The 26116-nt window shown below is 60.2% G+C and overlaps 3 protein-coding genes across 7 annotated transcripts in view; 1 reads left to right on the forward strand and 2 right to left on the reverse strand.

Annotated features, from left to right (window-relative positions):
* The first annotated feature begins 189 nt into the window (after positions 1-189).
* Positions 190-4275, forward strand: ERCC6L (ERCC excision repair 6 like, spindle assembly checkpoint helicase). Its single transcript, XM_053989896.1, has one exon. It carries the CDS (start codon positions 294-296, stop codon positions 3999-4001), a length of 3708 nt encoding a protein of 1235 aa, XP_053845871.1. The 5' UTR covers positions 190-293; the 3' UTR covers positions 4002-4275.
* Positions 4276-6564: 2289 nt separating this feature from the next.
* PIN4 (peptidylprolyl cis/trans isomerase, NIMA-interacting 4) lies at positions 6565-7671 on the reverse strand. 2 transcript variants are annotated; one of them, XM_053989905.1, is made up of 4 exons: positions 7369-7476; positions 7107-7174; positions 6872-6991; positions 6565-6740 (listed from the first exon to the last, which is right to left on the reverse strand). In XM_053989905.1, the coding sequence occupies exons 1-4, from the start codon at positions 7418-7420 to the stop codon at positions 6582-6584; spliced, it is 399 nt and encodes a 132-aa protein (XP_053845880.1). In that variant the 5' UTR covers positions 7421-7476; the 3' UTR covers positions 6565-6581. The 2 variants fall into 2 exon arrangements, with proteins under 2 accessions (XP_053845880.1, XP_053845879.1); XM_053989904.1 differs by lacking the exon at positions 7107-7174 and having other exon boundaries at positions 7369-7671.
* Positions 7672-8189: 518 nt separating this feature from the next.
* NHSL2 (NHS like 2) overlaps positions 8190-26116 on the reverse strand; it is a 28674-nt gene continuing 10747 nt past the window's right edge. Inside the window, exons 1-8 of one of the 4 annotated variants that reach the window (XM_053990376.1) lie at positions 25759-25847; positions 16885-17037; positions 15917-16053; positions 15622-15826; positions 14604-14735; positions 11312-13510; positions 11085-11217; positions 8190-10763 (exon numbers count right to left, since the gene is read on the reverse strand). In XM_053990376.1, coding sequence (XP_053846351.1) covers positions 10451-10763; positions 11085-11217; positions 11312-13510; positions 14604-14735; positions 15622-15826; positions 15917-16053; positions 16885-17037; positions 25759-25822 — 3336 coding nt within the window. In that variant the 5' untranslated portion in view covers positions 25823-25847 and the 3' untranslated portion in view covers positions 8190-10450. Of the gene's footprint in view, positions 10764-11084; positions 11218-11311; positions 13511-14603; positions 14736-15621; positions 15827-15916; positions 16054-16884; positions 17038-25758; positions 25848-26116 lie in introns of those variants that run through there. The other 3 variants (XM_053990375.1, XM_053990374.1, XM_053990377.1) reach the window with 3 other exon arrangements.

Genomic DNA, 26116 nt, shown 5'->3' on the forward strand with positions numbered 1-26116 from the left:
GAGGAGCAGCGTTACCGGGGGTGAGCGGGGACGGGACTAGAGCGGCCGGGCGGCCGCGGCTGGGCTGGGCTGGGCTGGGCCGGGCCGGGCCGGGCCGGGCCGGCGGTGGCGGTGGCGGTGGCGGGCCGGCACTCCTGGGTGTAGCCCGGGCCTGGCCACCCAGTGCTCACGGTGACTCCCACAGGCTCGTGGCCAGCGCGAAGGCGGCGGCGGCCGACGGGGACCTGGAAGAGGCTCTGCGGCTGTTCCGGTTGGCGGCTGCCATCCGCCCCAGCGAGAAGCTGCGGAACCGCATGCAGCGTGTGCAGGAGGCACTGGCGGCGGCCGAGCAGCAGCAGGAGGAGGAGGAGGATGAGGGCTTCGTGGACGTGTGCGGCAGCGGCCTCCTGATCTACGGGGAGATGCACAGGAAGCTGTTCCAACACCAGCGGGAAGGTGTTGCATTCCTGTACCGCCTGCACCAGGAGGGCAAGCCTGGTGGTATCCTGGCAGATGACATGGGCCTGGGCAAGACCATCCAGGTGATCGCCTTCCTCTCGGGTATGTTCGATGCTGAGCTTGTCCAGCATGTCCTGCTCATCATGCCCACCACACTGGTCAGCAGCTGGCTGGCTGAGTTCGCTCGCTGGACCCCCGGCCTACGCGTTAAGGAGTTCCATGGCACCAGCAAGACAGAGCGCACCAGGAACTTGGAGAGGGTCCAGAGGAAGAATGGCATCATCATCACAAGCTACCAGATGCTCATTAACAATTGGAAGCAGCTGGCCAGCCGCCATGAGCAGGAGTTTGTGTGGGACTACATAATTCTCGATGAAGCACATAAGATCAAGTGCCCGTCAAACAAGACAACCAAGTGTGTGTATGCAATCCCGGCCCGGTACCGCATCCTGCTTACAGGCACCCCTGTGCAGAACAACCTGCGGGAAATGTGGTCCTTGTTTGACTTTGCCTGTCAAGGTTCCCTCCTGGGAACTGCCAAAACTTTTAAAATGGAATATGAGAATCCCATTACCAGGGCAAGGGAGAAGGATGCAACTCAAGGTGAGAAAGCACTGGGGCTAAAGATATCAGAGAATCTCATGTCAATTATAAAGCCCTATTTCCTCAGAAGGACCAAGGAAGACATCAAAAGCTATCATGCTGATAAAGCTGATGCTCCTCTTCCTGAGGATCCAAGTGAGAACAAGGCTCCTGTGATGCCATCTCTCACTAGGAAAAATGACTTTGTTGTGTGGGTGTACCTGGCACCGGTGCAGGAAGAAATCTACAGGAACTTTCTCTGCCTGGATCATGTGAAGGAAGTACTGATGACGAACCGATCGCCTTTGGCTGAGCTGACAATCCTGAAGAAACTCTGTGACCACCCCAGGCTTCTGTCTGCGAGAGCTTGTGTCCAGCTGGGCTTGGAAGAGGAGGTGGACTCTGAACAGGATTACAGGATGGAAGCAGGTATGTTTTCAGGCATGAACAAAATAGATCATCTCTCTGATGAGACTGTGATCCAGGAGTCTGGGAAGATGCAGTTCTTTGTGGGACTGCTGGAACGGCTGAGAGAAGAGGGACACCGAACCCTGGTGTTCTCACAGTCGAGGAAGATGCTGGATATCATAGAGCTTGTCCTGTCTCACCGACAATTCCAGATCCTGCGCATTGACGGCACAGTGACCCACCTGACGGAGCGGGAGAGGCGCATCAACGCCTTCCAGAGCAACACCAACTACTCTGTCTTCCTGCTCACCACGCAGGTTGGGGGTGTTGGCATAACCTTGACGGCAGCCAGCCGAGTGGTGATCTTTGATCCCAGCTGGAATCCAGCAACCGATGCTCAGGCTGTGGACAGAGCTTACAGAATTGGGCAAAAAGAGAATGTAGTGATTTACAGACTGATCACCTGCGGCACCGTGGAAGAGAAGATATACAGGCGGCAGGTATTCAAGGACTCGTTAATCAGACAGACCACCGGTGACAAAAAGAACCCGTTCCGTTATTTCTCCAAACAGGAACTAAGGGAGCTCTTCACGTTGGAAGATACTCGGACATCTGCAACTCAGATCCAGCTGCAGTCCCTGCACGCCATGCAAAGGAAGTCTGACCTGCAGCTGGATGAGCATCTTGCTTACTTGCATTCCCTGGCAATGTTCGGCATTTCTGACCATGACCTGATCTACACAAGGGAGATGGCTCATGAGGAGCAGGTGGAGAGCGAGGAAGCCCATCAGTACATCCAGCGGAGGGTACAGAAAGCCCATGAGCTGGTCCAGCTGGAGTCCCAGCTCAGAGATCAGAGGATGGAGGGGATCAGAAATGCTTGTGAAGAGACATGGCAAAGACCATCGGGATCACTTTCCAGGCCAAAGAAGTTGTCTCCAGGGTTGAACAACAAAAATCACTTTGTTTCACCACCAGTAGCTGATGCACATGAAAAAGACAAAGTTATTGATCTTACAGAGGATGAAGAGGCTCAGATGCTTGATGTCAGCTCCAGAATGACAGCTCTGACTGTTGGTGACTTGGATGAAGAGCAACTGGCACAAGGTGTGTCCAGTATGGAGACAGGAGTGCTCAATACTAGCAAGACAGCAGAACAATCTGAACAAGAACAAGCAGAACAAGAATATGAGCAAAATCCTGAATCTAGCATTACACCATCATCCCCTGCACTCGAGAAAGAGAGTCAGAGCCTCCAAGAGAGACAGCATTCACAGGTACATTCAGACAGCTCGGCCAAGACAAGGAATGACCTGTCTTGGCATTGTCACAATCCCTCTGGGTCTGGCATGGCTGATGATCCCAGAAGTGAGGCAGAATTGTCAGTTCAGGTATGTGACCCACACACTGCCCTCGGGACAGAGCAGAACAATGTTTCTGAGCCAGCTTCTGCTTCTGCAGTGCTGAGTTTATCAAATGCTACACCAGAAATCAATGCTGTGCTCTGCAAGTCTCACGTGTTAGAAGACAACTTGGAGGGTACATCTGCTCCTTCTTTCCAGGATCAAGTTGACTTCAATCTGGTTTTGGAAGAGTCTGATGAGGAATGGCAAGATGCCTCAAATAGAGGACGATCAGTGCAACACCCTGAGAAGGAGAGCTTACAACTCCAGGCAGAAAGCTTGTGTGAATCTCCAGACAAAGAATCTCCGAACAAAACTTGGCCAAGTGAGACCAGTAGCCATGGCAAACCCTGTCCCACAGCTGAAGAGGAGCCAAATGCCTCCCTGCAAGGGAGTAAATCATTGGAGGAAAGCAGTGGTCTCTTTACTTTTGGTAGGAAGAAACGCTTAAACAGAATTTCTTCAGATAGTGAGAGTGAAGAGCAGCCTGAACAAGTGCCCTCCTCTCCCTTGGACAGCACTCGGCATGGACTTCTGGAAGGAATTAGCGCTTCCACCCCTAAATATGACACAACAAGAGCTAGAGCCATCTTTTCTCCCCAACTAAATAACAGTGGAAACAGGTCTAATGCTTCCAGGCGCTCGTTCATCAGCAGGTTGGTAGATGAGGTGGAGGATATGGGGGAAAGCATGGGAACCACTGATGAAGAAGATGATGATGATGATGATGGTGATGAGAAGCAAGATGGGCTTGTGGAAGACGAAGCTGAGGAGTGCACTGGGGAATCTGCTAAGCCTGAAGAAGAACCTAGTGGAGAAACACTTGATACAAGTGAAGAGTCTTCCCACACAGACAGTGTGGAATCTGAGCAGTCTGAGGCAGAGGAGATGGAATCATCTCAGGAGGAATCCACAGGTGACACTGAGCTCCAGTCAGGCGAGCAGATTGACTACTTTACCCAGGAAAGCAGCTCTGGAAAGGGCATTGAGCAGAGTTCCTCTCCTGCTGCAGATTATGACACTTTGGTACAGAGTGGGAAGAAACTTCAGAATGATGGAAAACTCCAGGAGGCTTTGGACTGCTTCCTGCAAGCTCTTGACATAAAAAATGGAGATCCTGAAGTTATGCTGCTGACTCTGAACTTGTACCGACAGCTGGCCCAGAAGTGACGTGTATGTGGCTCTGTGAAGACTGTCTGGCTGTTCCTTGTTACTGTGTGTCTGCACCACAGCCCTGGGATCCCTGAGCCAGCTCTGGGTTGGTGCCTGCCCTATATTCATGGGACTGAGCAAATTCAGCACTTCCTGCTTGAGGAAACAGCCCAAACATCCAGGTGTTTGATACTGGGGAGGGAATGTCACAGTGGAGTCAACTCACAAAGGTGAAAATGGTTCATGTTCATGTCTGATTATTCAATAAATGAATGGTATTGTTGATGTCTAAGACTCTCTCCAGGCTGGCAGCCCTGGATTCACCTTTCTACCCTCCAGGTTTTGCTGCTCCTCTCCCCTGAGCAGATGGGGACAGTACAGTCCCATGGCCGCTGTACAGCCCAGCTCTGTGGTGCTGTGGTTATTCCCTCCTTTTGGGTTTAAAATAAGCCAATTTGGGTGCCTGAAGGTCACCTGCCATTTGGGTGCCTTACAGATCTTCCAGTTTCAACCCCTGCCACAAGCAGGGACTCCTTCCACTGAACCAGGTTTCTCCAAGCCTGGCCTTGAAATACTTCCATGGATGGGACAGCCACAGCTTCACTGGGCAACCTGTGCAAGTATTTTATCACTCTCACAAGAAAGAATTTCTTCCCAATATCCCCTCTAACCCTGCCCTGTCAGCCTGAATCCATTACTCTGTATCCTGTCATTCCAGTTCTAGAGTTCCTCTCTGGCTCCTTTGTAGGCCCCTTCAGATACTGAAACGTGCTATGAAGTGTCCACACAACCTTTCCCAGGTTGAACAGGCTGAAAAGCCTCAATTCTCAGCCTTTCTTCAGTCCTCTTATCAACTTCATGGACTCTTCTGGACTTGCTCCAACAGTTCCATGTCCTTCTCATGCTGGAGGCCCCAGAACTGTGTGCAGGACTCTAGGTGGGATCTTGGGAGTGCAGAGCAGTGGGGGAGAATCCCCTCCCTCACCTGCTGCCCACATTCCTTTGGATGCAGCCCAGGACATAGGGGGTTTCTGGGCTGGGAATGCTCACTGCTGGATCATGGTTTTTCATGAGTTTTTTGTTAACCATCACCCCCAAACCCTTCTCCCAGGGCTGCTCTCAATCCCTTCTCTGGCCCTTCTGCAGCTGTGCCTGAGAATGCCCTGACCCAGGTGTAGAACCTTGTACTTTTCACGTGGTCCCACCTCTCCACCCTATCCAGGTCCCTCTGGATCCATCCTTCCTTTCCAGTGTGTGACCACACCACACAGCTCAGTGTTGTCAGCAAACTGGCTGAGAGTGCCTCAATCCCACAAACCAGTAGCTCAAAAGCTCCTGGTTCTGGCTTTGAGTGACCCTTCCCTCACCAACACAGCCTCAGTCTGGTGTGCTCGTCACTGGGACTGACTCCTGCCAGACTCACCTGGTAACAGTGCAGCAGCAGATATGGATGTGTCCTTGTGCCCTGGCATTGCCTTCTGCAGCACAACACCTGGCTGAGCTGTGCAGTTTGGGAGAGGAGCTCTTTGAATTCAGAACCACAGCAAACATGGCAAATTCTGCTGGTGCAATTGTGTCAATGTGTTTGTGCCAAAAGAAAGAACAGAGCTCTGGTAGCCTGGAAACAAGTGGTTTATTAACAGAGCACCATTCCATGGGGCAGTGTCTGCTCTGGGAAGCCTGTCTGCCCTCCATTGCAGGCCATTCACTGGCTTCTCTGAGTGTTCCATACTCAGCAAAACCAACGCCCTGAAAAGGGATGGAAGAGAAGGACCTTTTCTTTGATGTTTCCTCCACATCTCTAAGCTCTGTGCAGGGTGCTCACCTGTAAACAAAGCTGGTGCCTGTTGCTGGAGCTCGTTTGGGGGCTCTGTGGGCAGGAAGGGGATCATGGCTCTGGGCTGGATTCCTGAGATGGCAGGAATCTTGCTGGGCTGCTTCCTTTGCACTCTCCAGAGCACAAGGAAGTGCAGGAAGTGGCACACAAGCATTTAGTGGCTTTTTTTCTTATTCAAACCTGAATTATCCAGTTTCTTTCCCCATCTTTGAGTGGGCAAGGTACAGCTGTAGGAAGAGATGAGTCTGTGCTCAGGAGAGCTCTTCCTCCCCTGCTGCCCCCTGCTCCCTTCCCTGCCTGGCCTGACCCAGCTCCAGTGTTACCCACCCGCCACGGAAGGGACCGTCCTGCAGCCCTGGAGCACAAACTGCACCATGGGAGCTGTCTGCATCCTCCTGAGAAGGATGGAGATGGAGACCAAGCCCTGGGGCCCCCTCTGTCCCCTTCTGCATTATTTCTGTTTGCAGATAAAAACCTGGGCACCCATTCCACTGACAGGCCATTATCTCCACAGATAATGTGGAAAAGCAAGAGGCTGGCCAGCCAGGCAACAGAGACTTCAACTTCTGTAAAAGGCTCTTGTTCCACCCCTCCCAGGGACATTTTACCTCTCCAGGCAGGGCCCTGCTCTGCTAGCACAGTGGCAGGGACAGCCAGCTGCCTCCAGGCACGTTGCTGGTTGTGCCCAACTTGCTCCAAGGTCAAGGTGTCTGGGACTCAGGATTCAAGCAGTCAACAAGGTCATCGTGGTCATTCACATTTTATTTTCTGCCTTCCACCATGATAATGTGGTATCCAAACTTGGTCTTGACGGGAGGGTCTGTGTACACGGGTTTGTCCATGCTGCTCACAGGCAGGGCAAATGCTACCTCCTGGAATGGTCCCACCATGGAGCCTCTGGTCATCCAGCCCAGGTCCCCCTGCAGCAAGGGACCGTCAGGGTTAAGCTCTGAGACTCAGAGCAGGGAGGGTGGGTGATGAGGTCGTGGGCCAGGCTCCCGCAGCCGCTGCCCGGCCCCACTGCCCGGTCCCGGGTGCAGCACTCACTCACCCCTTGCCTGGCCTTGTCCTCGCTGTACTGTGCCGCCACCTCGCTAAAGCGCTGTCCTGACTTCAGCTTCTCCATAGCCTCCATGGCCCGGCCGTGCTTCTCGCACAGGATGTGCCGAACCTAGAGGGGCGGGCAACGGGGCTGTGGCGAGCGGGGCCGGCGGGCGGGACGAGCCGGCAGGTGCTGGGGCGGAGAACCCGCACCCCGCCTGGTCCCCGACGCCCCCCGCGCTCACCTTCACGGCGCTGCCGCCTCCCTTCGGGCCCTGTGCTTTGCCTTCGCTGCCGCCGCCGCCGTCGCCGCCTGTGAACCGAGCACCCTGACACCGGCCCAGTCCCCGCCGACCCTGCCGGGCTCTGAGACCGGCTCGGCCCCCACCGCCCCCGGGCCCCTTCCCGGCCGGTCACGGTGCCGTCCCCGAGCCCCCTCCCGGCCGGTCACGGTGCCGTCCCTGAGCCCCCTCCCGGCCGGTCCCGGTGCCGCCCAGTCCCGCTCACCCTTCCCGGCTTTGCCGCCGCCTTTTCCACCGCCTTTCCCTTTGGGCGCCATCTTGCCGCCGTAAGGCCCCCGCGCTGCCTACTCCACGCCGGGTGGGGCCGCCCCTGCCCCGCCCCGAGGTTCCCCGGCTGCCCGCGCTGTGCCGGCACGGAGCCGCCGCGCGGGGCTGGGCCGCGGGACACGGGGCTTATGAACACGGGGCCGATGGACGCGGGGCCGCGGGACACGGGGTTGTGCCCACCCGGACGGGGCTGGAGCCACCCGGCACACAGGGCTGCGTTCGGCATCCACGGCCGTACACAGCGCCCGCCCAGGGCTGTCGCCAGCACTCAGGGCTGTCGCCAGCACTCAAGGCTGTCGCCAGCACTCAGGGCTGTCGCCCTCATCCATCCCACCGGTCCCAGGATTCCAATCCCAGTCCACTCTTCCCCACTTCCAGTCCTGCCCCCGGCCTGTACCCAGGGCCCAGGGCTGTCCGCAGCTCTCCCCAGCACGGGGCTGACCCCAGCAGTCCCGCCGGCTGTTCTGTCCCTGTCATCCATCCCACCTGCCCCCGGGACGTCAAGTCCATCCACAGCCACTCACACCATGCCCGGCCCCTGCTCCGGCCTTTCTGCAGTGCCCAGCCTGGGCTGTCCCTGACACCTCACGGTGTCCCTGTCCCCCCGCCCCAGAGCCACTGGGGACACAGCAGTGCGCGGCAGACACTGTGAAAGGCCGCAGCTAAGGGAGCTGGTTCCCCTCGAGTCACCCAGGGGTGTCAGGGGCTGCCCACCTCCCCAGCCCCGGTGCCTCAGCAGCCCAAAGAAGCACAGGCACAGGCGGGCAGCAGGGAGCACTTTACCAAGCTGGCGAGATAAAAAGTACAACATTCCGTAGTTGGCACCTTGGCGGCCCCCACCCCGGGGCAGGGCTGTCCTGCCAGCCGGACTCTTCCCGGGAACCCACTGCCTTCCCAGCGGAATAGCCGCAGCCACAGGGAGCAGGGAGCAGGGAGTGCGAGCACTCAGCCATGAAGAGCCCCAGGAAGAGCATGTTCCTTCGGCTAGGGAAATTAGGATCTCCATCCCATGGCCAATCTCCATCACACAGCTGATCTCCATCCCATGGCAAATCTCTGTCCCACAGTTGACCTCTGGCCCACTTGGATATTTTACCCCAGCAGCACTGGCCACTCCAGCTGCCAGTGGTGCTGGGGGTGTTGCAGGGAGGTCCCTGCCCTGTGCTTGTCCCCAGCCCACTTTGCCGACTCTGTCCCTGTTTTCCTGAGCAGTCATGTGCAAAATGTACCTGTCCCCAGAGCTTCCCAAGCTGTGCCCTGGCCCCATCCCGTGCCAGCATCCTGCCACTGGCTGGGGCCATGGGATGGGGGTGAAATGTGGACATTCATTAGAGCTTTTTTTGTGGTTTTTTTTTTTTTTTTTTCCTGAGTTTCTCAGCCTGGCTCTTAATTACAGGCTTAAATCTGCCGCTCTGGGAAAGAGAGAGATGGGCAAGTACCAGGAGGGAGGAGAGGGGAACCAGCTGGAGCCTCAGTGGGATCAGATCCAGGGTGGTGGCAAGGATGGGGAAGTGTTTGCCTGGGCTGTGTTCCCCAGGGATGCAGAGCTCCTGGTGGGGCAGAGACCCTCCAGAGCAGCCCAGGCCCCTCGGAGGGGCAGCTGAAGCACTGCTGTGGTGCCCTGCTGCTGCCTGGACCCACTGTACCGCTCCCCGCCAGCACAGGAGGGCTGGAGTGTGTGGAAATACATCAAGAAACCAGGCAGAAATTACCCTAAACGCCCTTTTTCCTTGTCAGCTGTGGCTGGCCCTTCCTGTTTCTCTGGGTGTGCAGCCGTGCTCCTGCTCGGAGCTCATGTTTCCTCCCCGCCCTGCCCCGAGCCCCACACCACAGCCTGTGTTACTGGCTGCTGGGCCCCCATGCTGGAGCCAGGCCAGGAAGAGGGAGCTGGGGGTGAGGGGGACAAATCCCATCCAGGGATGTGCAAACCCTCTTCCATAGCCCCGTGCACATGCCCTGATGGCACATGTCCCACTTGGCCTTGCTCGGCTCCCTGGTGGCCAGTGGGCACAGGTGAGTGGTGGGCACCCCTGGGGGGACCCAGGAGTCACCAGGGAGGTGGCTCAGGTGATGTCCATCTGGATTCGAGCCACCATCTGGGTAGCATCTCAGGACCTCCGGTGGCCAGGGCAGCAGGAGAAGTTGTCGCAGGGTCTGTCGTGGCGATGCAGGAGGCAGAGCTGGGGACGAGCTTCCTTCCCATGGCACAGCACCCTCATTGCCCCAGTTGGCAGCTGGGTGCAGGACCCCTGGCGTGGGGGCTGGTAGGGGGTGGGGTGGCTGCCAGACCCCCTGTGCAGTGAGGCCAGGGGGACTGGCAGTGGAGGTGACCCCAGGGTTTGTTTTTGGACTGAGAGCTGAGGAGCTCCAAAATGCAGCATTTTGGGGGCTTTCAAGGGGTGGGGGTTTGGCTTGAGGTGGTGGGCTGGCTGCGGACGCCGGGTGCCGGTTCCCTGTGTGACAGGGAGGATGCTCAGGGCAATGACAGGGAACCTCCTGTGACTCTTCAAAAGCAACCGCAGATCCAGCCGAACCCCTGGCATCTTCCCAAAGTGCATCTGTGTGTCCAGCTGAATTTACCCAGGGGATGTCTGCATGGGAAACTCAAGGTACAATGTCAAAGGGAAGAGAATCAAACATCACCACCACTGTGCATTAGAAAATCTGTTTAAAGTACCACATGCCGAAGGGACCGAAGAGTCTCAAGCTGCTTTGCTGTGGGCACGGGACAACACCAGGGGCTGTGATCCTCTTCTGCATCCTGGGCAGGTGCCTTCAATCCTAGGAGCTGGCTCAACCAGGGCCAGTTCCAGCCACTTCCCTCGTGGGAAGGGCCCAGAGTCATGAGAGCTTGGGCTCCAGCCACTGCCTCTCTGCCAGCAGCTCTCCAAGTAAGGAACAAAAGCAGAAGAACCCCCCCAGCAGGATACAGGGGCTCCCCAGCAGCCAGGACAGCCCATTGCAGTAGTGCTCCCTCTGCAGCCATCGCCACCCCTCTGGCTGGAGGGGCCCCTGTGTGGTCAGGGCTGGCTTTTGGGGCTGTTTGCACTGTCCAGCTCAGGGGCAAACTCTGTGATGACCCTCCGGGCCAGCGGGTTCGTGGTCTTGAGCAGTTCGGCAGCAGATGGCCGAGTACCGGGGCTTGTTTTGCTGCTCTTCTTCTGGAGCAGGGCTTTAAAATCCTCATTCCTGCTGGAAGACTTCCCACTGCTGCCTGCTGCTGCCAGAGACTCGCCAATTGGGGAGCCTGAAGTCTTTACAGGTGAGTGGGAGGTGGGTCGGCTGCTGAAGGTGTCACCAGGCTCTTTTCGTCCCAAGACCTTCCTCTTTGACCTAGGCACCAAAGAGACATGGGTTGGAGCAGTCTGGGGCTGTGGTGAGGTCCCAGAGCGAGGGGCATGGTAGTCCCCAGCCTGCTTTGCTGGGGGAAGGTGACAACATGAGCATGGCAGGTGGTGTTCCTGGCCAGTAGGACTAATCTGGACCCTCCCTGCTGGTTGCACTCTGCTCAAGGTAGCAGCAACTGGGCTGTCCCCAAGGATGAACATTGGCCCCAGTATGGAAAATGGAGGTGTCATGGTGGAGGGACACTACACCCAGAGTTGTGACAGTGGGTGCAGGGGCTGTCCCCTCCAGTGCATGCACCAGCCTTACCTGTGGATCACTGTGAAGAGATCCTCCGTAGTGCGGGACGTTGTGAACACCTCATCATCCTCCTCCACGATGGACTCGGCCGTCTTGTCGCTGGCAAAGCTCTTCTCCTCCGTGCCGGCTTCTGCTGAGCTGCCTGTGGGCAGGGAGAATACAGCAGTTCCCCCTGTGCAGCATGGGGAACCCCTATCCCTGGGGTGATCCCACCACAGGGGTGGGGCGACCCTCACCTTGCTCTGAGGCAGGTTCACTGGCAGGCTCACTGGCAGACGTGCCCACAGCCTTGGGGGTTGGTGGATCCTCAGCGTCAGGGTCGCAGCAGGTGGGGTCAGTGTCCAGGGTGATGATGGGGCTGGGGGTGGGTGGCAGGTCCCCCACACCAGCTCCCAACTGTGCCGGGGCTGGGATGAGCGGCAGGTACAGCACGCTGGGCTTTTTGGGCACTGGTGGGGGCACCTTGGCCTTCCTCCGCTCCCCCTCGGCACCGCTCCGCTCTGGCCGCAGCTCATCCAGGCTGCCCTGCGAGAGCCGCCGGGGCCCCACTGGGGTCAGAGACAAATGGGGCTCCCCCAGACCCCTCCTCAGCTCCCCTCTCTGCAGCACCACAAAGGCGTCCTGTGCCAGCCCCTTCTCCTTGGCGGTTGTGCCTGGTGGGGATTTGGGGGACAGGGGACCCTCCTCCCGCAGAACTGGGGGCTTGGGCAGGATGCAGGGGGGGCGCCTGGCCAGTGGTGGCTTCTCTGCCACGGGTGGCTTCACTTTCCTCTCCGGCCCTGGGCAGGGGATGTGCGCTGGCTCCTCTGTGTGCTCTGGGCCATCAACATTGTCCTCTGGCTCTGAGCGGCTGATGGAACGGAGGCGGACAGAGCGCAGGTCGGACTGCGTCACCACGGGCATGATGGGTGTGATGGGACTGGTCTTCTGGGCCAGCTTGGTGCCAAAGATGGAGTCAGAGTGGTGCCGGCTGACCTTTGTCTTCCCCTTCAGGGAGATCTTCAGCCCTATGTGGTCGAGGTGGGTGGGTGGAGTCAGTGGGAGGTCGAAAGACAGCCTGCCCTTGGGACTCCTCTCCATGGGGGACGTGGGGGGCAGAGAGGATTTCCTCTCGGGGACCAGTGGCCTCACACGCACCTGGTGCGGGGAGTGCCCGAGGATGGTGGAGGTGGGCACAGTAGGGGTTGGGGTCTCCGACTGACTGGAGTACCCACTGGAGGGGGACATCAGCCCTGTGGGCCTGCCTGGTGAGGAGGTCTTGAGGTCTGCCTCAGCAGAGAGCTGAGAGGGCGTTGTGGCCCTGGAGACTGAAGGGGACACGAGGGACTCAGAGCTGCCCCGTGTCTTGGCACACTCAACAGCTGTGGTCCCTGTGGTTGTGCTTGAGCCAGAGAGGGACTGGTAGGGATCACCGTCAGCCCTCCAGTCTGTGAGATGCCACTGGTGGGGGGCAGCTGTGCTGTTGGGCTCCCTGCCTGCACTTCCCTGGGGGTTGGCATGCACCAGCCGGTGACCCTGGAGCTCTGGTGGGATGCACAGGCTCTTGGGCCGCTGGTCCTTGGGCAGTGCCGCACTGAGCCCCTCATCACCATCCTGCCCCTCTTTGATCAGCGAGACGCTGCGTGTGGGTGGCGAGGGCTTCTTCTTGGCCTTCTTCAGGGAGATGCTCTTGGAGCGCTGCCGCCGCTGCCCCTCAGGCTCCAGCCCCAGGGAGATGTTGTCAGTGCTGGTGCTGCCCTCGGAGCTGGCGCTGGGGTAGCCCAGGGCATAGTTGGCACTGCCCCGCCGGGTCTCGGCATATGCGATGTCCACAGAGCAGAGGGACCCCGAGTCAGTGGGCACTGACAGCGACCGCTCCCGGAACCGGCACCCTGCCCGCTCCACCTTCAGCTGCGCTGGCCCTGACATTGGCTCCAGCTCCTCTCGGCTTCCTGGCAAGAAATTCCCCTTGGCTCCCTGGATGCACTCGGAGCTAGGGGGGGAAGCAGGCACTGGGCCAGAGAAAAAGCTGGGCCCGTTGCTGCCCATGCGCTCTTCTGTGGCGATGAAGAAGGAGGTGGAGGCGGCGGGTGAACCTGGGCTGGGTGATGGGATGAATCCGCCTGGCGAGGTGCAGGTGGGCCCCTTGCCTGGGCCAGTGGTGAGGCTGGGGGGGCTCCCATAACCCAGGGGGGTCCAGGGCAGGGAAAAAGGGGTGCCCTGTGTCCCATTGCAGGCACTGGCACAGGGGTTGGCTGCCCCATCCATGGCAGCAGGTGGCTGGCAGCAGCAGGCCCCGAGGTCACTGAAGGTCTTCCTCAGTGGGGCTGAGAGGGGCGGGCGAGGGCTGATCTCCTGGGGCGTCGTCCCCCTGCTCGTGGTCTCAGGCACGAAGCTGCAGGACAAGGACTCACCGATGGGCGCGTGTGTGCTGGATGTGGGGCCGTTGGCGCTGCCTGCATGGAGAGACACAGCCTGGTGAGCGCCTTCCCGTCTCCCTCACAGGGACATGGCCCTGCTCTGCACGCTGTCCCAGCCCCTAGCCAGTCTTGAAGCTGCACCTCTGCCCAGGCATAAAATATGGATCTGTTGGCTGGCATGTGCCATGGACAAATAAGCAGCCATGGCAGGAGGCTCTACCCATGAGGACATCAGTCCCATGGCAACCAAAGTGTTGCCCTAGTGCTGCTCCATGGTGGGGACACAGATGGGGTTCAGGAGGAGCCAGGTCAGGCATTGCCAGCTGGGACAGGGAGGGACATGGTGGCTTACAGTGCCACCCCATCACAAGAGCCAGCAGCCCCACTCTGAACACCCCCAGCAGACAGGGATGCTCAAGTAGTGGGCTGAGGTCTGACTGACTCCAAGGAGGAGCCGTGACCATCCTGTTGATGGTCTGACCACTGTCATGGGAAGAAACCTTCCTCCTACCCCAATGAAAACTGCCTTGGAGCAGCTGGTGCCACGGCTTCTCCCCCTGTCTCTACCTGCCTCTAGATAGAGGCTGGCTCTGATTTCTCTACACCTTCCATAGGGGACAGCAACTCAGAGCTCCTGAGCCACAGTGGCTGGTGTTCCCAAGGGTCCAGTGCCAGCCTGGAAGCACTCCAGGCACTCTCACATGCACTCCAGGCACTCTCACATGGCATGGCCAGCCCGCCAGCCCCAGCAAAGACCTGGCCAGATGTGTGCCTAACAGCCATGGCACCCTGAGACAGGGTCTGCTCATGAGGAAGGTGGGCACAGGGAGCTGTTGGAGCCGAGGCTGGGCGACTCCTGCCTCAGAACCCTGACTCAGGATGAAGGGGCTGTCCCGGATGCCATGCCAGCCTCAGGCCAGTCCAGTGTCACCAGTGAGCCCAGCACCTCAGTGCCTTGGGAGGGGGCAGAGTCAGTGTGGTGCCTGCACCTCCCTGTGGTCCGGGTGTCCCCGGGAGCCCATCTATGCCTGGGCTGGCTGCCAGCCCCGGGATGGCTGTGCCACCATCAGGGCAGCTCTGGGGGTTGCCAGCCCTGCCTGGGTGCTGCCTGCGCGGTTCTTGCCGTCACCTTGGTCTCGCAGGGACAGGTTAGGGAATCCAATAATGGTCCGTCTACGCCGCAGGGTGGACTTTGGGTTCATCGCAGTCTCTGCGTTAAACAGGGAGTGACGAGCACTCGCGTGCCTAGCAAAGTGCTGCCCTGTAGCCAAAACAAACAGCAGTATGCCGCAGTGCTGGGAGCTGCTGCTGGGCCGGGCGCTTGGCCCCCTCCATCACCCGTGTTCTCTGTGTGTCCCCAGCCTGGGATGGTGACATAGGTGGGAGTGTGGGATGCAGGACGATGGTGTGAGCCATGTGGGGTGAGCACGGGGGAGATGGAGGCACGGTGGGAATGCTGCAGAGGGAGGTGAGATGGATGGAGAGCCACAGAGACCAGCCTTGTGCTGTGTGATAGGCACTGGTCTGTGCTGGTGAGGCCAGGTCCCACACCACTGTGGTGAGCCAGACCGGGAATGGGTACATGAGGCATTAAGAGGGAAAGGGACCAGTGTGGCCCTGGCACAGCTATCCATGATGGAGGGAAAGTGCAGAGAGACACCTCTGCCCTTCGGAAGGGGCACCTCATCCAGCCACCAACCCCCGACTCTGACCTGGGCCAGAGCATGGCACCTGTGTCTGCAAGGCCTCGACAGGACCATGATGCTGGGACCTGCGGCCCCAAGAGGATGAGCAGATGGACAGACAGGGGAGACAGGTGAGGCAGATAGGGTGCACGGTGTGTGGAGACACAGGTGGCAAAAGACCTAGCTGGCTGGGCATTACATCAGGAATGTGAGACCCGCCAGCAGCATGGCCAGTGGACCAGACGCACAAAGCTGCAGATGGCACGAGAGATGGCTGGGAGTGATGGACACCAGCATGACCCTGCTGTCCCCTCTCTGCCCCGGTGCCCACCTAACCCACAGGAACACAGCTCACAGCCACAGCCCCCTCCCACCACCCATCCCCTGCCCCAAATGGCTGCTGGAGCGCATCCCTGTCTGCACCCCGTGTCCCCCCCACCTCGCCATGGGGTGCTGCCCTACCGGAGACATTGATGGGGACAATGTTGGTCTGGATGGAGCCGGGCTGGTGCCACTGCTTCTCCTCCACAGGGGGTAAGGGGAAGGCCCTGGGCCAGGGGGGCTGCTTGTCCGGGCTGGTGGGGAGGCTCAGGGAGGTGTCAGGAGGCCGAGCACTGAGCACAGTGCTGCTGCTGGTCTCCTCTTCAGCCGCTCGCTGGCTCGGGGGCTACGGGGAGAAAGGCACGTCAACCACTAAAGGGACAAGGGTGGAACACAAACAGGGACTTGCTGCCCACCCTGCCACCTCAGAACTCACCATAAGCACGAACTCAAGGCGCTTGGCAAGTGGGGGTCGAGGTGATGGTTCAGGGGAGGTGTCGGGGGGCAGGTGACCAGCAGTGCGGAAGGTCTGCCCAGTGACCCTGCTCTCGGTGTACTGCTCCTCATACTCCTCTGCAAGAAAAATGGCACCTGGGACCCTGCTCCTACTGCCAGATCCCGGAGCAGGGGGCATGTGAAGGGATGGTGACTGTCCCCTCTGGCTGTCCCCAGCCTAGCTGGCCATCCCTGCTCAGGACAGGCAGCTCAGAAGGTGAGGAAGGGAGACCCCAAGGAGGGGAACTGAAGAAGTGCAAAGATGCCAGCAGCTTGGCCCACTCCTCCTGGGGTGCAGTCAGGGGATGCGGTGGGTCTCACTGGGAAACAGCCCCACTGGGGACAGCCAGGAACTCAGTGTGTCCCCATCCTGTAATTGTTGGGCTAATTAATGCTGGTGGCTGTGGACTGGTGGAAAGCAGGGCTGCTCAGGCTGACTTAATGAGATTACAAGCTGGGGGATGGCTGGGCTGCTGATCTCATCTGATGCCTGAGGAGCATCTGAGCCAGGGCCGCGTGACAGCCTGGGCCAGAGATTGGAAGGAAACAAAACCACTGGCCACGTTGATCCAGTTAGGCAGATCATGGCAGGTCCCTTAGGCCCTTGTGAGAACTGTGCTGTGGTGGAGCTCGTGGGTGCCCTGGTGGCCCCACTGGCATCAGCGGCCCCAGCAGGCAATCCTGGTCCCAGTTGCTTTGGCACCTGCAGCTGTGACTTGGGAGCAGAGATCGGTGAGGGACTACTGGAGGCTGGGACCCCCAGGACCCAACTCCTGCAGCCTGGTGAGGTCCAAGGAGTGGCTCAGACATGCATGTGGGAGATGAGCTCAGGCTCATGGTGGCCACCTAGCCTGGGCAGCACCCACCCACCACCCTCACCTAGCCCACTCCAGCCCCTCTCCTTTCTACCTTGCAGCAAGCTCTGGAGGTTGAGCTGGGCCTCCTGGTGCAGCTGCTCCATGCCCGGTGGGCGCCCAGCTGCCAGGAAGACATTCACGGGCTGCTGCCATGGCAGCTTGGTGGGGGCGGCTTTCTTGCTCTCGACGTCCAGGTTAGAGGTGGCTGCAGGCAGGGGAGAGTGGGGTCAGAGGCAGGTGGGGGGCAGCTTCCCTGCGGCTGCTGCTGTGGCATAGTATGCTGCCAGCACAATGCTCATCCCACCCCAGCTCTCCAGGAATGCTGGGATGTGGCTGCATCCCACCCTGGCAGGCTGCTGCCTGCTGGGACCAGCCCTCATCGCCACCACTTTGGGGGTTGGACACTGTCCCTGAGGGCTGCCAAGATGGGAGCTGGCTGAAATTGGGGAAGGAAACCAGCCCTGCCACTCGTGCCTAACCGCGCCCGGGCGCAGGAAACGCTGCACGCTCTGGTGGAGCAACATCCTGGCTGTGGAGGAGCAGAAGTTGCAACTGAAAGGCAGGACCCAGGGACCCGCTGCTTCCATTGCACTGCAGCTTGGGGCTCACATGCCCTGCCCTGGCATGGACACCCCCAAAGCTCTCCAGGGAAGGAAACCTCTGTGAGGATTGCTCAGACCCTCTGAAACACCTTGATGGGTGGAAAAGTCCCTGGGAGCAGGATCTGACCTCAGCAGTGAGCTGGCCCTGTGGGGAGCTGAGCGCTGCTCCCACAAACACGCTTTGCCATGGGAACACTGCAGCCCTGACTGCACTGCTCTGAGTGGATGTGGGTTTTGTACCCAGCATGGATTCAAGGGAGTGCCACCACTGGCACACTGTCTCCAAGGGCATCCACGCCCTGTCAGGCACAGAGTGGGTCTCTGTGAGCCTTACACAGGGATATGGATGACCAAGGTCTCATCCCTGGAGATTTAGGGCTCATCCTCTGCTGAGGAGGTCTTGTCCCCTTCCCCATCAGTTGAGATGCTCCAATTACCAGTGTGTGACAAACACTTCCCCTCTGCCACCTGCAGTGCAGTGCCCGGCCCCAGGAACACACCACTGCCCTGCTGCCAAAGTCTGCTCTGTGCCAGGCCCCAGCTGAGGCAGCGGAAGCAATCCCACATACCTGGAAAGGGGAATGGCCCGAAAACTGGCAAGGGACCCCCAGCACAAGCCACATTTCCCTCTGCCCCCATTGGTCAGGCAGCTGCGGTCCAGCTCATCTGCACTGCATCATGAGCATCCCCCCTGTTGCTCATGGTGCCATCCTGCCCCCAGATGCCCTCCTGCCTACAACACTCCTGTGCCCCCGGGTGCCCTCATGCACACCCTTCCCCCAGTTGATGGAGCCTGCACAACGCCCAGCACCCCAAAGCAAGGTGCCATGTCCCCACCCTAGTTACTTTTATAATTGGTTTCCATAACAACAATCCTTAACACTGGGTTTTTTCCTTTTTTTTTTTTTTCCATTCCTCCTCCTCTAAATAATTTGACTTGTTTCCATACCAACCAAGAGGTGTTGGGGCACATGTGTGCATGTGTGTGCCATGCACAGGGCAAGGTTGGGCATCTCCCAAAAAACCTGACCTCCAGTGCCAGGGGCAGAGACCACACCTTCCCCTCTGCAGACTCCAGACCCCACAACCTGCTGTTTTTGACGAGGTGGGGGATCCAGTGCTGCCGTGTCATTTCTGAGAATAGCCCAACGGTGCACCCCAAATCCTGGCTTGCTGCACCTCCTGCCTAGCTCACGCAGCCCCAGCCTTTGGCCTCAGCACAGCTGATGCTCCTCACCTTCTGCCCATATATCTCCCTGCAGCCACCCCCCACCAAGGGCTCAGGGACATCCTGAGCAGCCCCTGCAGCTTTCCAAGCCCCTGCTGCCATGCCCGGAATACGGGAGCTCACCTCTGCTCCTCGGCCCTGCCGCGAGTCACCCCCGCCACCCACCACGGGCGCCGACCACGTGGGCAAACCACAGCACCAAACTCGGGGCCGCCCTGGGCGCGGCGGAAACGTGGCAGCACCCACGCCCAGCACCCTGCCCCGCCGCGGAGGCAGCTTCGGCCAGAAGGGGAACACGCAGTGCCGGGGGTCCTCCCCCGTGGAGCTTCCCCCTCTTTGCTGACACATGCTCCTTTGGGACTGTGAGTAACACAGTGAACTCCTGAGCCGGTGTGGGCTGTGGTGCAGGCACTCCTGGGCCGCTGGCATTGCCGAGGTGCTGGCATCACCAAGGCATAGGCATCGTGGGTTCCATCTCCCCAGCAGGGGAGAAGGGGTGGGGGCAAGAACCGATGAGCCGAGCACTCTCCTGGCACCCAGATGCCCCAAACTTGCACTGCAATGGCAGCACTGTGCCAGAGTGAGCAGCACCCTGAGGCTTTGGCTCCCTGGGAGGAGCCACTCCGAGGGTGTTTCAGGAGCAGTGGCTCTGAGGGTGTTTTGGGAGTAGCACGCCAAGCCCAACACCGCACGGCAGCTCGGTGATGGGGTGTAAGGAGCCGGCAGTCCTGATTCAGTGCCACTGCCACAGTGCTCCCGAGGGACAGGCAGTATTTGGGAGCACACTGATGCAGACTCAGTAGAAGGTTGGGTTGTAAGTGTCCAAGGAAGCCCAGCTGCCACCCCATCTGTGGGCACGGGATGCCCCAGCCAAGCAGGAGTGTCTAGCAGGAGGACACAGCGGCTGGCCAGGATAGTTGAGCTGAGTTGAGCCAATGCCCTTGGCAGTGACCCTCCTACCACGCTTATCAGCGGCAGGCTGAGAGCACAAAATACCTCTGAGGGGCTCCCACCCCGTGGTGAATGTCTGCAGGAGATGAAGGCATCCTGGGACAGCAGAGCCAGAGGGACAGCTCCATCCCACCAACCTCAGCAGTCTAGACCTGAGCCTGGCCAGCCTTGCTGATGAGGGAAACTGAGGCATGGCTGGTAGGGGGTTCACCATGCTGCCTGCTGGCACCAGGCCCCCTCCTGGCCCCAGGGCATGCAGAGAGAAGCAGGCAGCATCACCTACCCTGCCTGCCGATGGACATCTGCCTGGAATGTTCTTGGAGTCAGCACCATCAGCTGCAGCAGATGCTGCAGCCTCGGAGTCCTGCTGAGCGTGAGCCAGTGTCCAGGCTCGGGGTGTTGTGGCCATGGTGGGTTCACAAGGACTGAGGCTGAATTCCAGGGAAGTGCGCTTGAAGGGGAGCTGAGCTCTGCTCTCTCCTGCAGGAATGGCATCCCTGCAGGACCCCCAGCCCCTCAGTATCTCCTGAGTCACCCCTGCTCCATGCCAGCATCCCTACTCACCCACAGCCCAGGCATCCCGAATCCACAGGGAGATACTTGACAGAGCCATCAAAGCTGTTTCAATCCAGGCTGAAGCTCCTGTGAAACGATGCCTCTCGCTTGAATTCACTGCCAAACTTCTCCCTCTCAGGCTCGCTCCCCACGTGCAGGAGATGCCGGGGGTGCGTCTGGAGCCGCTCGGACCCTCTCTGCCAGCGTGGAGCACTGTCAGGAATGATGTAACGGCAGCAGCAGGCGATGCGCCATCAGCAGAGCAGCCATGGCAACGGGTACAGGCACAGCGGCAGCTGCCGCCGCCGGTCCGGAGCACCGAGCACGCCGGAGAGTGAGGGCAGTGAACCTGGGGGCCGAGACCGATGCTGACAGCACCCCGAGCCCGCTGGCCAGAGCTGTGTGCCGCAGCACTGGGACCGTGTGCCACCAGCTTCAAGCGAGTGCTGCGGCCTGCCCTCGATCCTGGACTGCTCGTTGCCGGCGCGTGCGGCTTGGGGTCATTCCCGTGCTATGAGCCAAGCGCATGCTGCTCCATGGCGAGCAGAGAGGAAGTGAAAAGAGCACACAGAGGGAGCTGGCAGCAGCCGCAGAAACACCTCCTGTCCCAAGCTCACCCCCTGCCGAACCGGACCTGCCGGACCAGCTCCCTGCGGGATGTGGAGCCGCGTCCGTGTGCACGGCAGCCCCAGGGCCGGATTCCCACCTGGGTCTGAATGAAATCCTGAAGCGGCACCCTGCTGACACCCCCAGGCCCAATGCCACAAGGCAGCGGTGCTCACTGAGCAGACCTGCCCTGTGTGCCACTTGCACACTCTGTACCTCGGATGAACCCTCACTGGGAAAGCCAAGAGACTGCCCTCTCCAAATCTGACCCTCTCCAGGACACCTCCCACTATCACATGTCTGGTGGCTCAGCTTCAATCCCCCAGCGAGGCAGGGCCACCTGCACAGGTGTCTGACCTGCTGGTGGTTGAGGCCAGAGGGGCAGGAAGCCTTTCAGGGGTGCCATGCCCAGACCCCAGCTTGGCCATGCCAGGACCCTGGTCCAGCATGTCCCCGTGCTCCCGTGCAGGTGCCCAGCAGGACCACAGGCCCTGAGAAACAACACTGTCTCGACACACTGGATCTGCCAGAGGTTTTCGGCTCTTCCAAGCTCCCTGTCTAACAAGGAATCAGCTGCTTTTTGTACTGATGGGAGAAAAAGGCACTGCAGAAGTTGCTGGCGGCAGGGCGGATTTGGCAGCTCTGGGGGTCTCTCAGCTCATGGGGAGAAGGCTGGATTATGAGAGGTTTCTATGAAAACCACTAGCAGCAAACCAGTCAATAACATCCCTGTCCTTCGGCGGGACTCACAGCTGCAGTGTGCAAGGATATTCCCAGCAGTGCGATGGGCCCTCGTCAGGGAGTTTGGGCAGGAGGGGAGGTGTGTGTGCTGCAGGATTTGGCCACTGAACCTGGCCCAGGAGGAACCCACTGTGCCCTTCGCCCGTGCTGTGGGGATGGGAACTGCCCGTAGCTGAGCTGGCAGCAGGGCTTGGCCTGGGACCATACCAGCCAAGGTGGACTCAGGCTGCTCCCTGACAAGGGGCTGAGATCCACAGCTCCCAGGGCCAGAGCAGCAGCACTGGGGCAAGCACTGGAGCCCCAGAGTCTGGCTGGACCCAGATTTCTGCACCAAGCCCTCCACCATGGGCACCATGGGCGCCCAGAGCCCTCTCCCAGCCCTGTTGTGGCTCCCTGGGAGCCTGGCAGCCTCCTCATACTGCAACCCTCACTCTCCCATGCTTCCCAGCAAAACTCCAGCCACAAACCTTTCCTGAGAGCCTCAGGAAGCCTGGCATGGCAACCTGTCAGACCCAGCCAGTCCCAGCAGCAACATCGCTGCATCATGGCCGAAGGAGCCACTGGGCACAGGGTGGCCATAGCTGGCTGCCCACCAGCCTTCCCACAGTGATGTCCCCAGCCTGGCTGGGACTGTTTGGTGGCACATGGAAGCCCAGGCAGTGCTCACCACTCTGCCCAGTGTGGGCTGCCTGTGCCAGAGGCTGCTTCCAGAGGCTGCTTCCAGGAAAGCATGGTTTCCCCTGTGCCCAGCTGGTTTTACACTCCGCAGGGCTGGGACAATGTGAGGAAGTTGCCTGAGAGGGGAATGTGACCAGAGGCCCTGGGACAAAGGGGCCTGAGACCTGAAATCAGCTACAGCAGGACTGAGAGCAGTGACAACAGTGAGGGTCTCTGTGATGTTTGTGTTGACCCACGGTCCATAGTCCCACGGTCCCATGGTCCTCCCTCCTGCTGTCTGCAGCACGTGGAAGCTGCCGGGAGGGCACAGTACCTCTGGGACAAGAAGGACCTGTCCCTGCACGACTGATGAGTGGTCAGTGGGACACGTGGGCTGGGAGTCTCTGTCTTTCTCTTGCTTTGTCAGAGCAAGGACACCCCACTAGGCTGGGGTATGGTGGAAGGAATTAAAAGGGACAGGGACACTCCACAGCTCAGGTCAGTCTGGGGAAGGTGGCACAAGACTGGTACTGCTGGACAGCGCTGACCCTGGGGGCTATTGCATGGCCTCCAGAGGGTCTGTGCCCAAGAGCTGCCCCCAGCCCAGGGTCCTGCCCTGCAGAGTGAGCAGTGCCTGCAGACCCCACCGCCCCCACTGCCCGCCTCAGCCCTGCCCTACTGCCTGCCTTACCTGCCCGGTGCCAGGGTGCCAGGAGCCACTCCACCTTGGCCATGGCTGTGAGGGTGGGGGAAGGCCGCTCGCTCCAACCACCCAGGAGCTCCTGCCTCAAACCAGGCCGAGAGGACTGAGCTTTCCCTGTCCTCGCTGCCTCCAGCTCCAAGCGGGGAGAGGAAGCGACCAGGAACTGACTGTTTGAGTCAGCGCCACAGCCCATTGTCCTGGCCCGGCCCCTCTTCCTTCCCCGGGGAAGGATGGTGGAGGGACCGTGACTCTGCACAGCCCATCCACATCCACCCGCCCTCAGCCCCAGGAAAGCACATCCCTCTATGTACATCACTGCTGCAGCACTTGGAGAGGGATGCTATAGCCAGGACAGGCTGGATTCCCCGAGCTGGACAGGGTCATGGAACCAAAATATCCCCCAGCTGTGGCTGGAGCACCATCTGAGAGTGGTGGGTGACCTGGGGGGACACAGCACGTGGGGTCTTGTCCTTTCAGCAGAGCACGGCCATTCCCACATGGAGCAACCACAAGACTCCTTGTGGGGAAACCAGCACCTGGAGCCTGTGGCTGCCCCCAGCCCGGCTGAACCGCTGCCCGCCAGCTCCCCCAGTCCTTACAGCTTACAAAACCAGGGGCCCTTCTGAACGCCCTGGCTCTGACCTGGGAGCTGCCAGAGCGCCCGGAGCTTCATCACACTTCAGCTCCTTCCAAAGCCTGGAGCAAAGGCTCCTTGGGGACCACTTTCCCAGTGCCCAAGGGCTTTGTAAAGCTGAGCTGGCTTCTCCCAGAGGATGGAGGCTCCTGGGAGCCAGGGCTGCAGGAGAGCCAAGAATGCTGCCCCAAGCACAGGCTTCATTCAGGAACATCCCACACCACCAGCGACCCACACCCACCACAGGGCTGCTCCTTATGGAGCTTCAGCTCCCTCCCCTTGGCAGATAAGCTCCAGCCTGGACCTGCTGTCACCTTTCTGCATGGAAGCCTGTGTGCAACTTCTCAGGAATGCCCCAGGCACTGAGGTCTCAGCAGCCCTGTGAGTATCCAAGTATTTGTTCAAGCTTTACACCCAAGATGAGTTTTGAGCCATGCAATGCCAAATCCCACCCTTCCCTGACCCCAGGAACCACATGCAGGTCTCTCCAGGGAGACCAGGCACCTGAGGGAGATCTGCTGGAGATCTCCAGGCTGGTGGGGAACTGTGACCTGAGGACAGAGATGAACCAGCTCTGGCCACGGCCTGGCCCCGCAATCCCCCTTGGGCCCTTCCCACAGCTCCAAGAATTCCTTTGACAATCCAGAAGTGTGATTAGTTCTCCCTCTGAGTGGCACCAGGTGGAAGAGGCAGGCAGGGAGCAGAGCAGTAGTGGTCTGGGCACTGCTCATCTTCCATGCCTGCAAATGGGAGCCAAGGGCATTGTGCTGGGTAGTAGCCGGCACAGCATCCCTCATCCCCCGTGACCTGCAGGCCTGTGGTCCAGGCACTGCCTCCTGGTAGGGAACAGCATCCCATGATCCCTCTGAGCCCCACAGTCCAACCACTGTCCACTTCCCATGGACCCAAGAGGGGAGCCAAGGATGATGTGATGGATACTGACCAGCCCCATATCTCTCACCCCCTCCGACCCACAGCTCAGCCTCTCTCCTGGCCGCCTCCTGTGCAACCCTGAGGTTTTGTGCCCCATTTCGGTGCTTTGCACCCACTGCTACAACAGCGGTTGCAAAATTAGACAGCGGTTGTGCTGCCACCCTCTCTGCCACTGATTATTAAGCTGTGACAGTCATTTGGGCTGTGACAAGCAGTCCCCATTCTTCTACAGTTTCTAAGTAATCTTCCCAGGTCTCTCCCAGGGCTCAGTTACCTGCTGCTGCCCACATTGCTGTGTCCCGCTCCCAAGCCAGCAGGCAGGGAAAGGGCAGCAGGAGCTGGAGCCAGCAGAGCCCAGCATGCTGCACTCTGGGACTCCAGGACTCTGATGGGCCTGGTGCCAGGAGTTGTGGCAGACCCCAGCTCGCAGCTCTTCTGGCATTCCCAGGAGCTGGGCTGGAAGAAGAGTTGGAGCATTGGGGAGGGTTGCTGAACTGCCTGGACCAGCTACATGGGGACAAAGGAGTGACTAGACAGGTCCTGCTTGTCTGACCCTGCTTCCTCAGAGGGCACCTGCCCTCACTGCCCACTCCCAGCTCCAAGTGGGTCCTCTGCTCCCTCTGCTCCCCCTCAAAAAGCTCCCTGCAGGGCTGCAGGGCTGTCCGCCTCCCCGAGATTGTTTGTGGTACAGGAGCCCCCAGACACCCACCAGCACTGCGATGTGTGGGAGAAGGGAGCTGGGCTGCGGAGGCTGCACAGGCACTGGGCTCCCTGCCTGGGGGGGCTCAGCTCCGGAGACAGCAACTACAGTCAATGCTCCCCACACCTTGGGGCTGCATCCTTGCCTCCAGGGTTGGCTCCCCACTGCCTGGGCTGCAGCCCCATGCCCAGCACTGGCTTCCCACAGCTCAGGACTGGATTACCATGCCCAGGGCTGGATCCCCCCAACTTGGTGCTGGATCCCCGTGCCCAGGACTGGTTCCCCACTGCATGGGGCTGGCTCCCTGTAACCCGGGGCTGGATCGCAGCAGCTCGGACAGCCAGCACCTGTCCCACACGCTGGGGGACCGCGGTGGCCCCACCGCCAGCCCCATCCCGTGCCGTCCCCGTCAGGAGGCCAAGCGTCGGCCGGGGTGACCTCTGCCCGCGTCCTCCAAGCGACCCACCGGGACGGGGGAGCGAGAAGTGCCGAGCCCCAGCCCGAGCAAGCCCGAGCCGCCCCCTGCCCGCCGCCGCAGCCGGGGGTCGCGGGGGTGGCGGCGCTCCCGGGGGCGGCGGGGGGCGCGGGTTCGGTCCCGCCCCGCCCGCGCCGGTACCTGTTGCCGAGGGCATCCTGCCCCGCCGCTGGCTGCGCGGCCCCTTCCGCTGCGCGTTGCCCATCCTCCGCCGCCGCCCGGCCCGGGCTCCGCGCGCCGCCGCCCCCGGGCCGCCCCCCGGCCGCCCCCCGCCGGGCCCGCCGCGCCGCGCGGGGAGGAGCCGCGGGGCCGGGCCGGGCCGGGCCGGGCCGCATCGCTCCGCTCCGCGCCGTTCCGAGCCCGGGCGAGGCGAGCCGAGCCGAGCCGCGCCAGGCGGCACCGGCACCGGCCCCCGCCCCGCCGCCCCCTCGGAGACGAACGGGCGCCCAATGGCGGCGGCTGCGGGGGCCGGGCGGGGGCGGCGCGGGACTCGGGAATA

The sequence above is a fragment of the Vidua macroura genome, chromosome 14, assembly GCF_024509145.1.
Source record: "Vidua macroura isolate BioBank_ID:100142 chromosome 14, ASM2450914v1, whole genome shotgun sequence".
In the NCBI taxonomy this organism is placed as follows: Eukaryota; Metazoa; Chordata; class Aves; order Passeriformes; family Viduidae; genus Vidua; species Vidua macroura.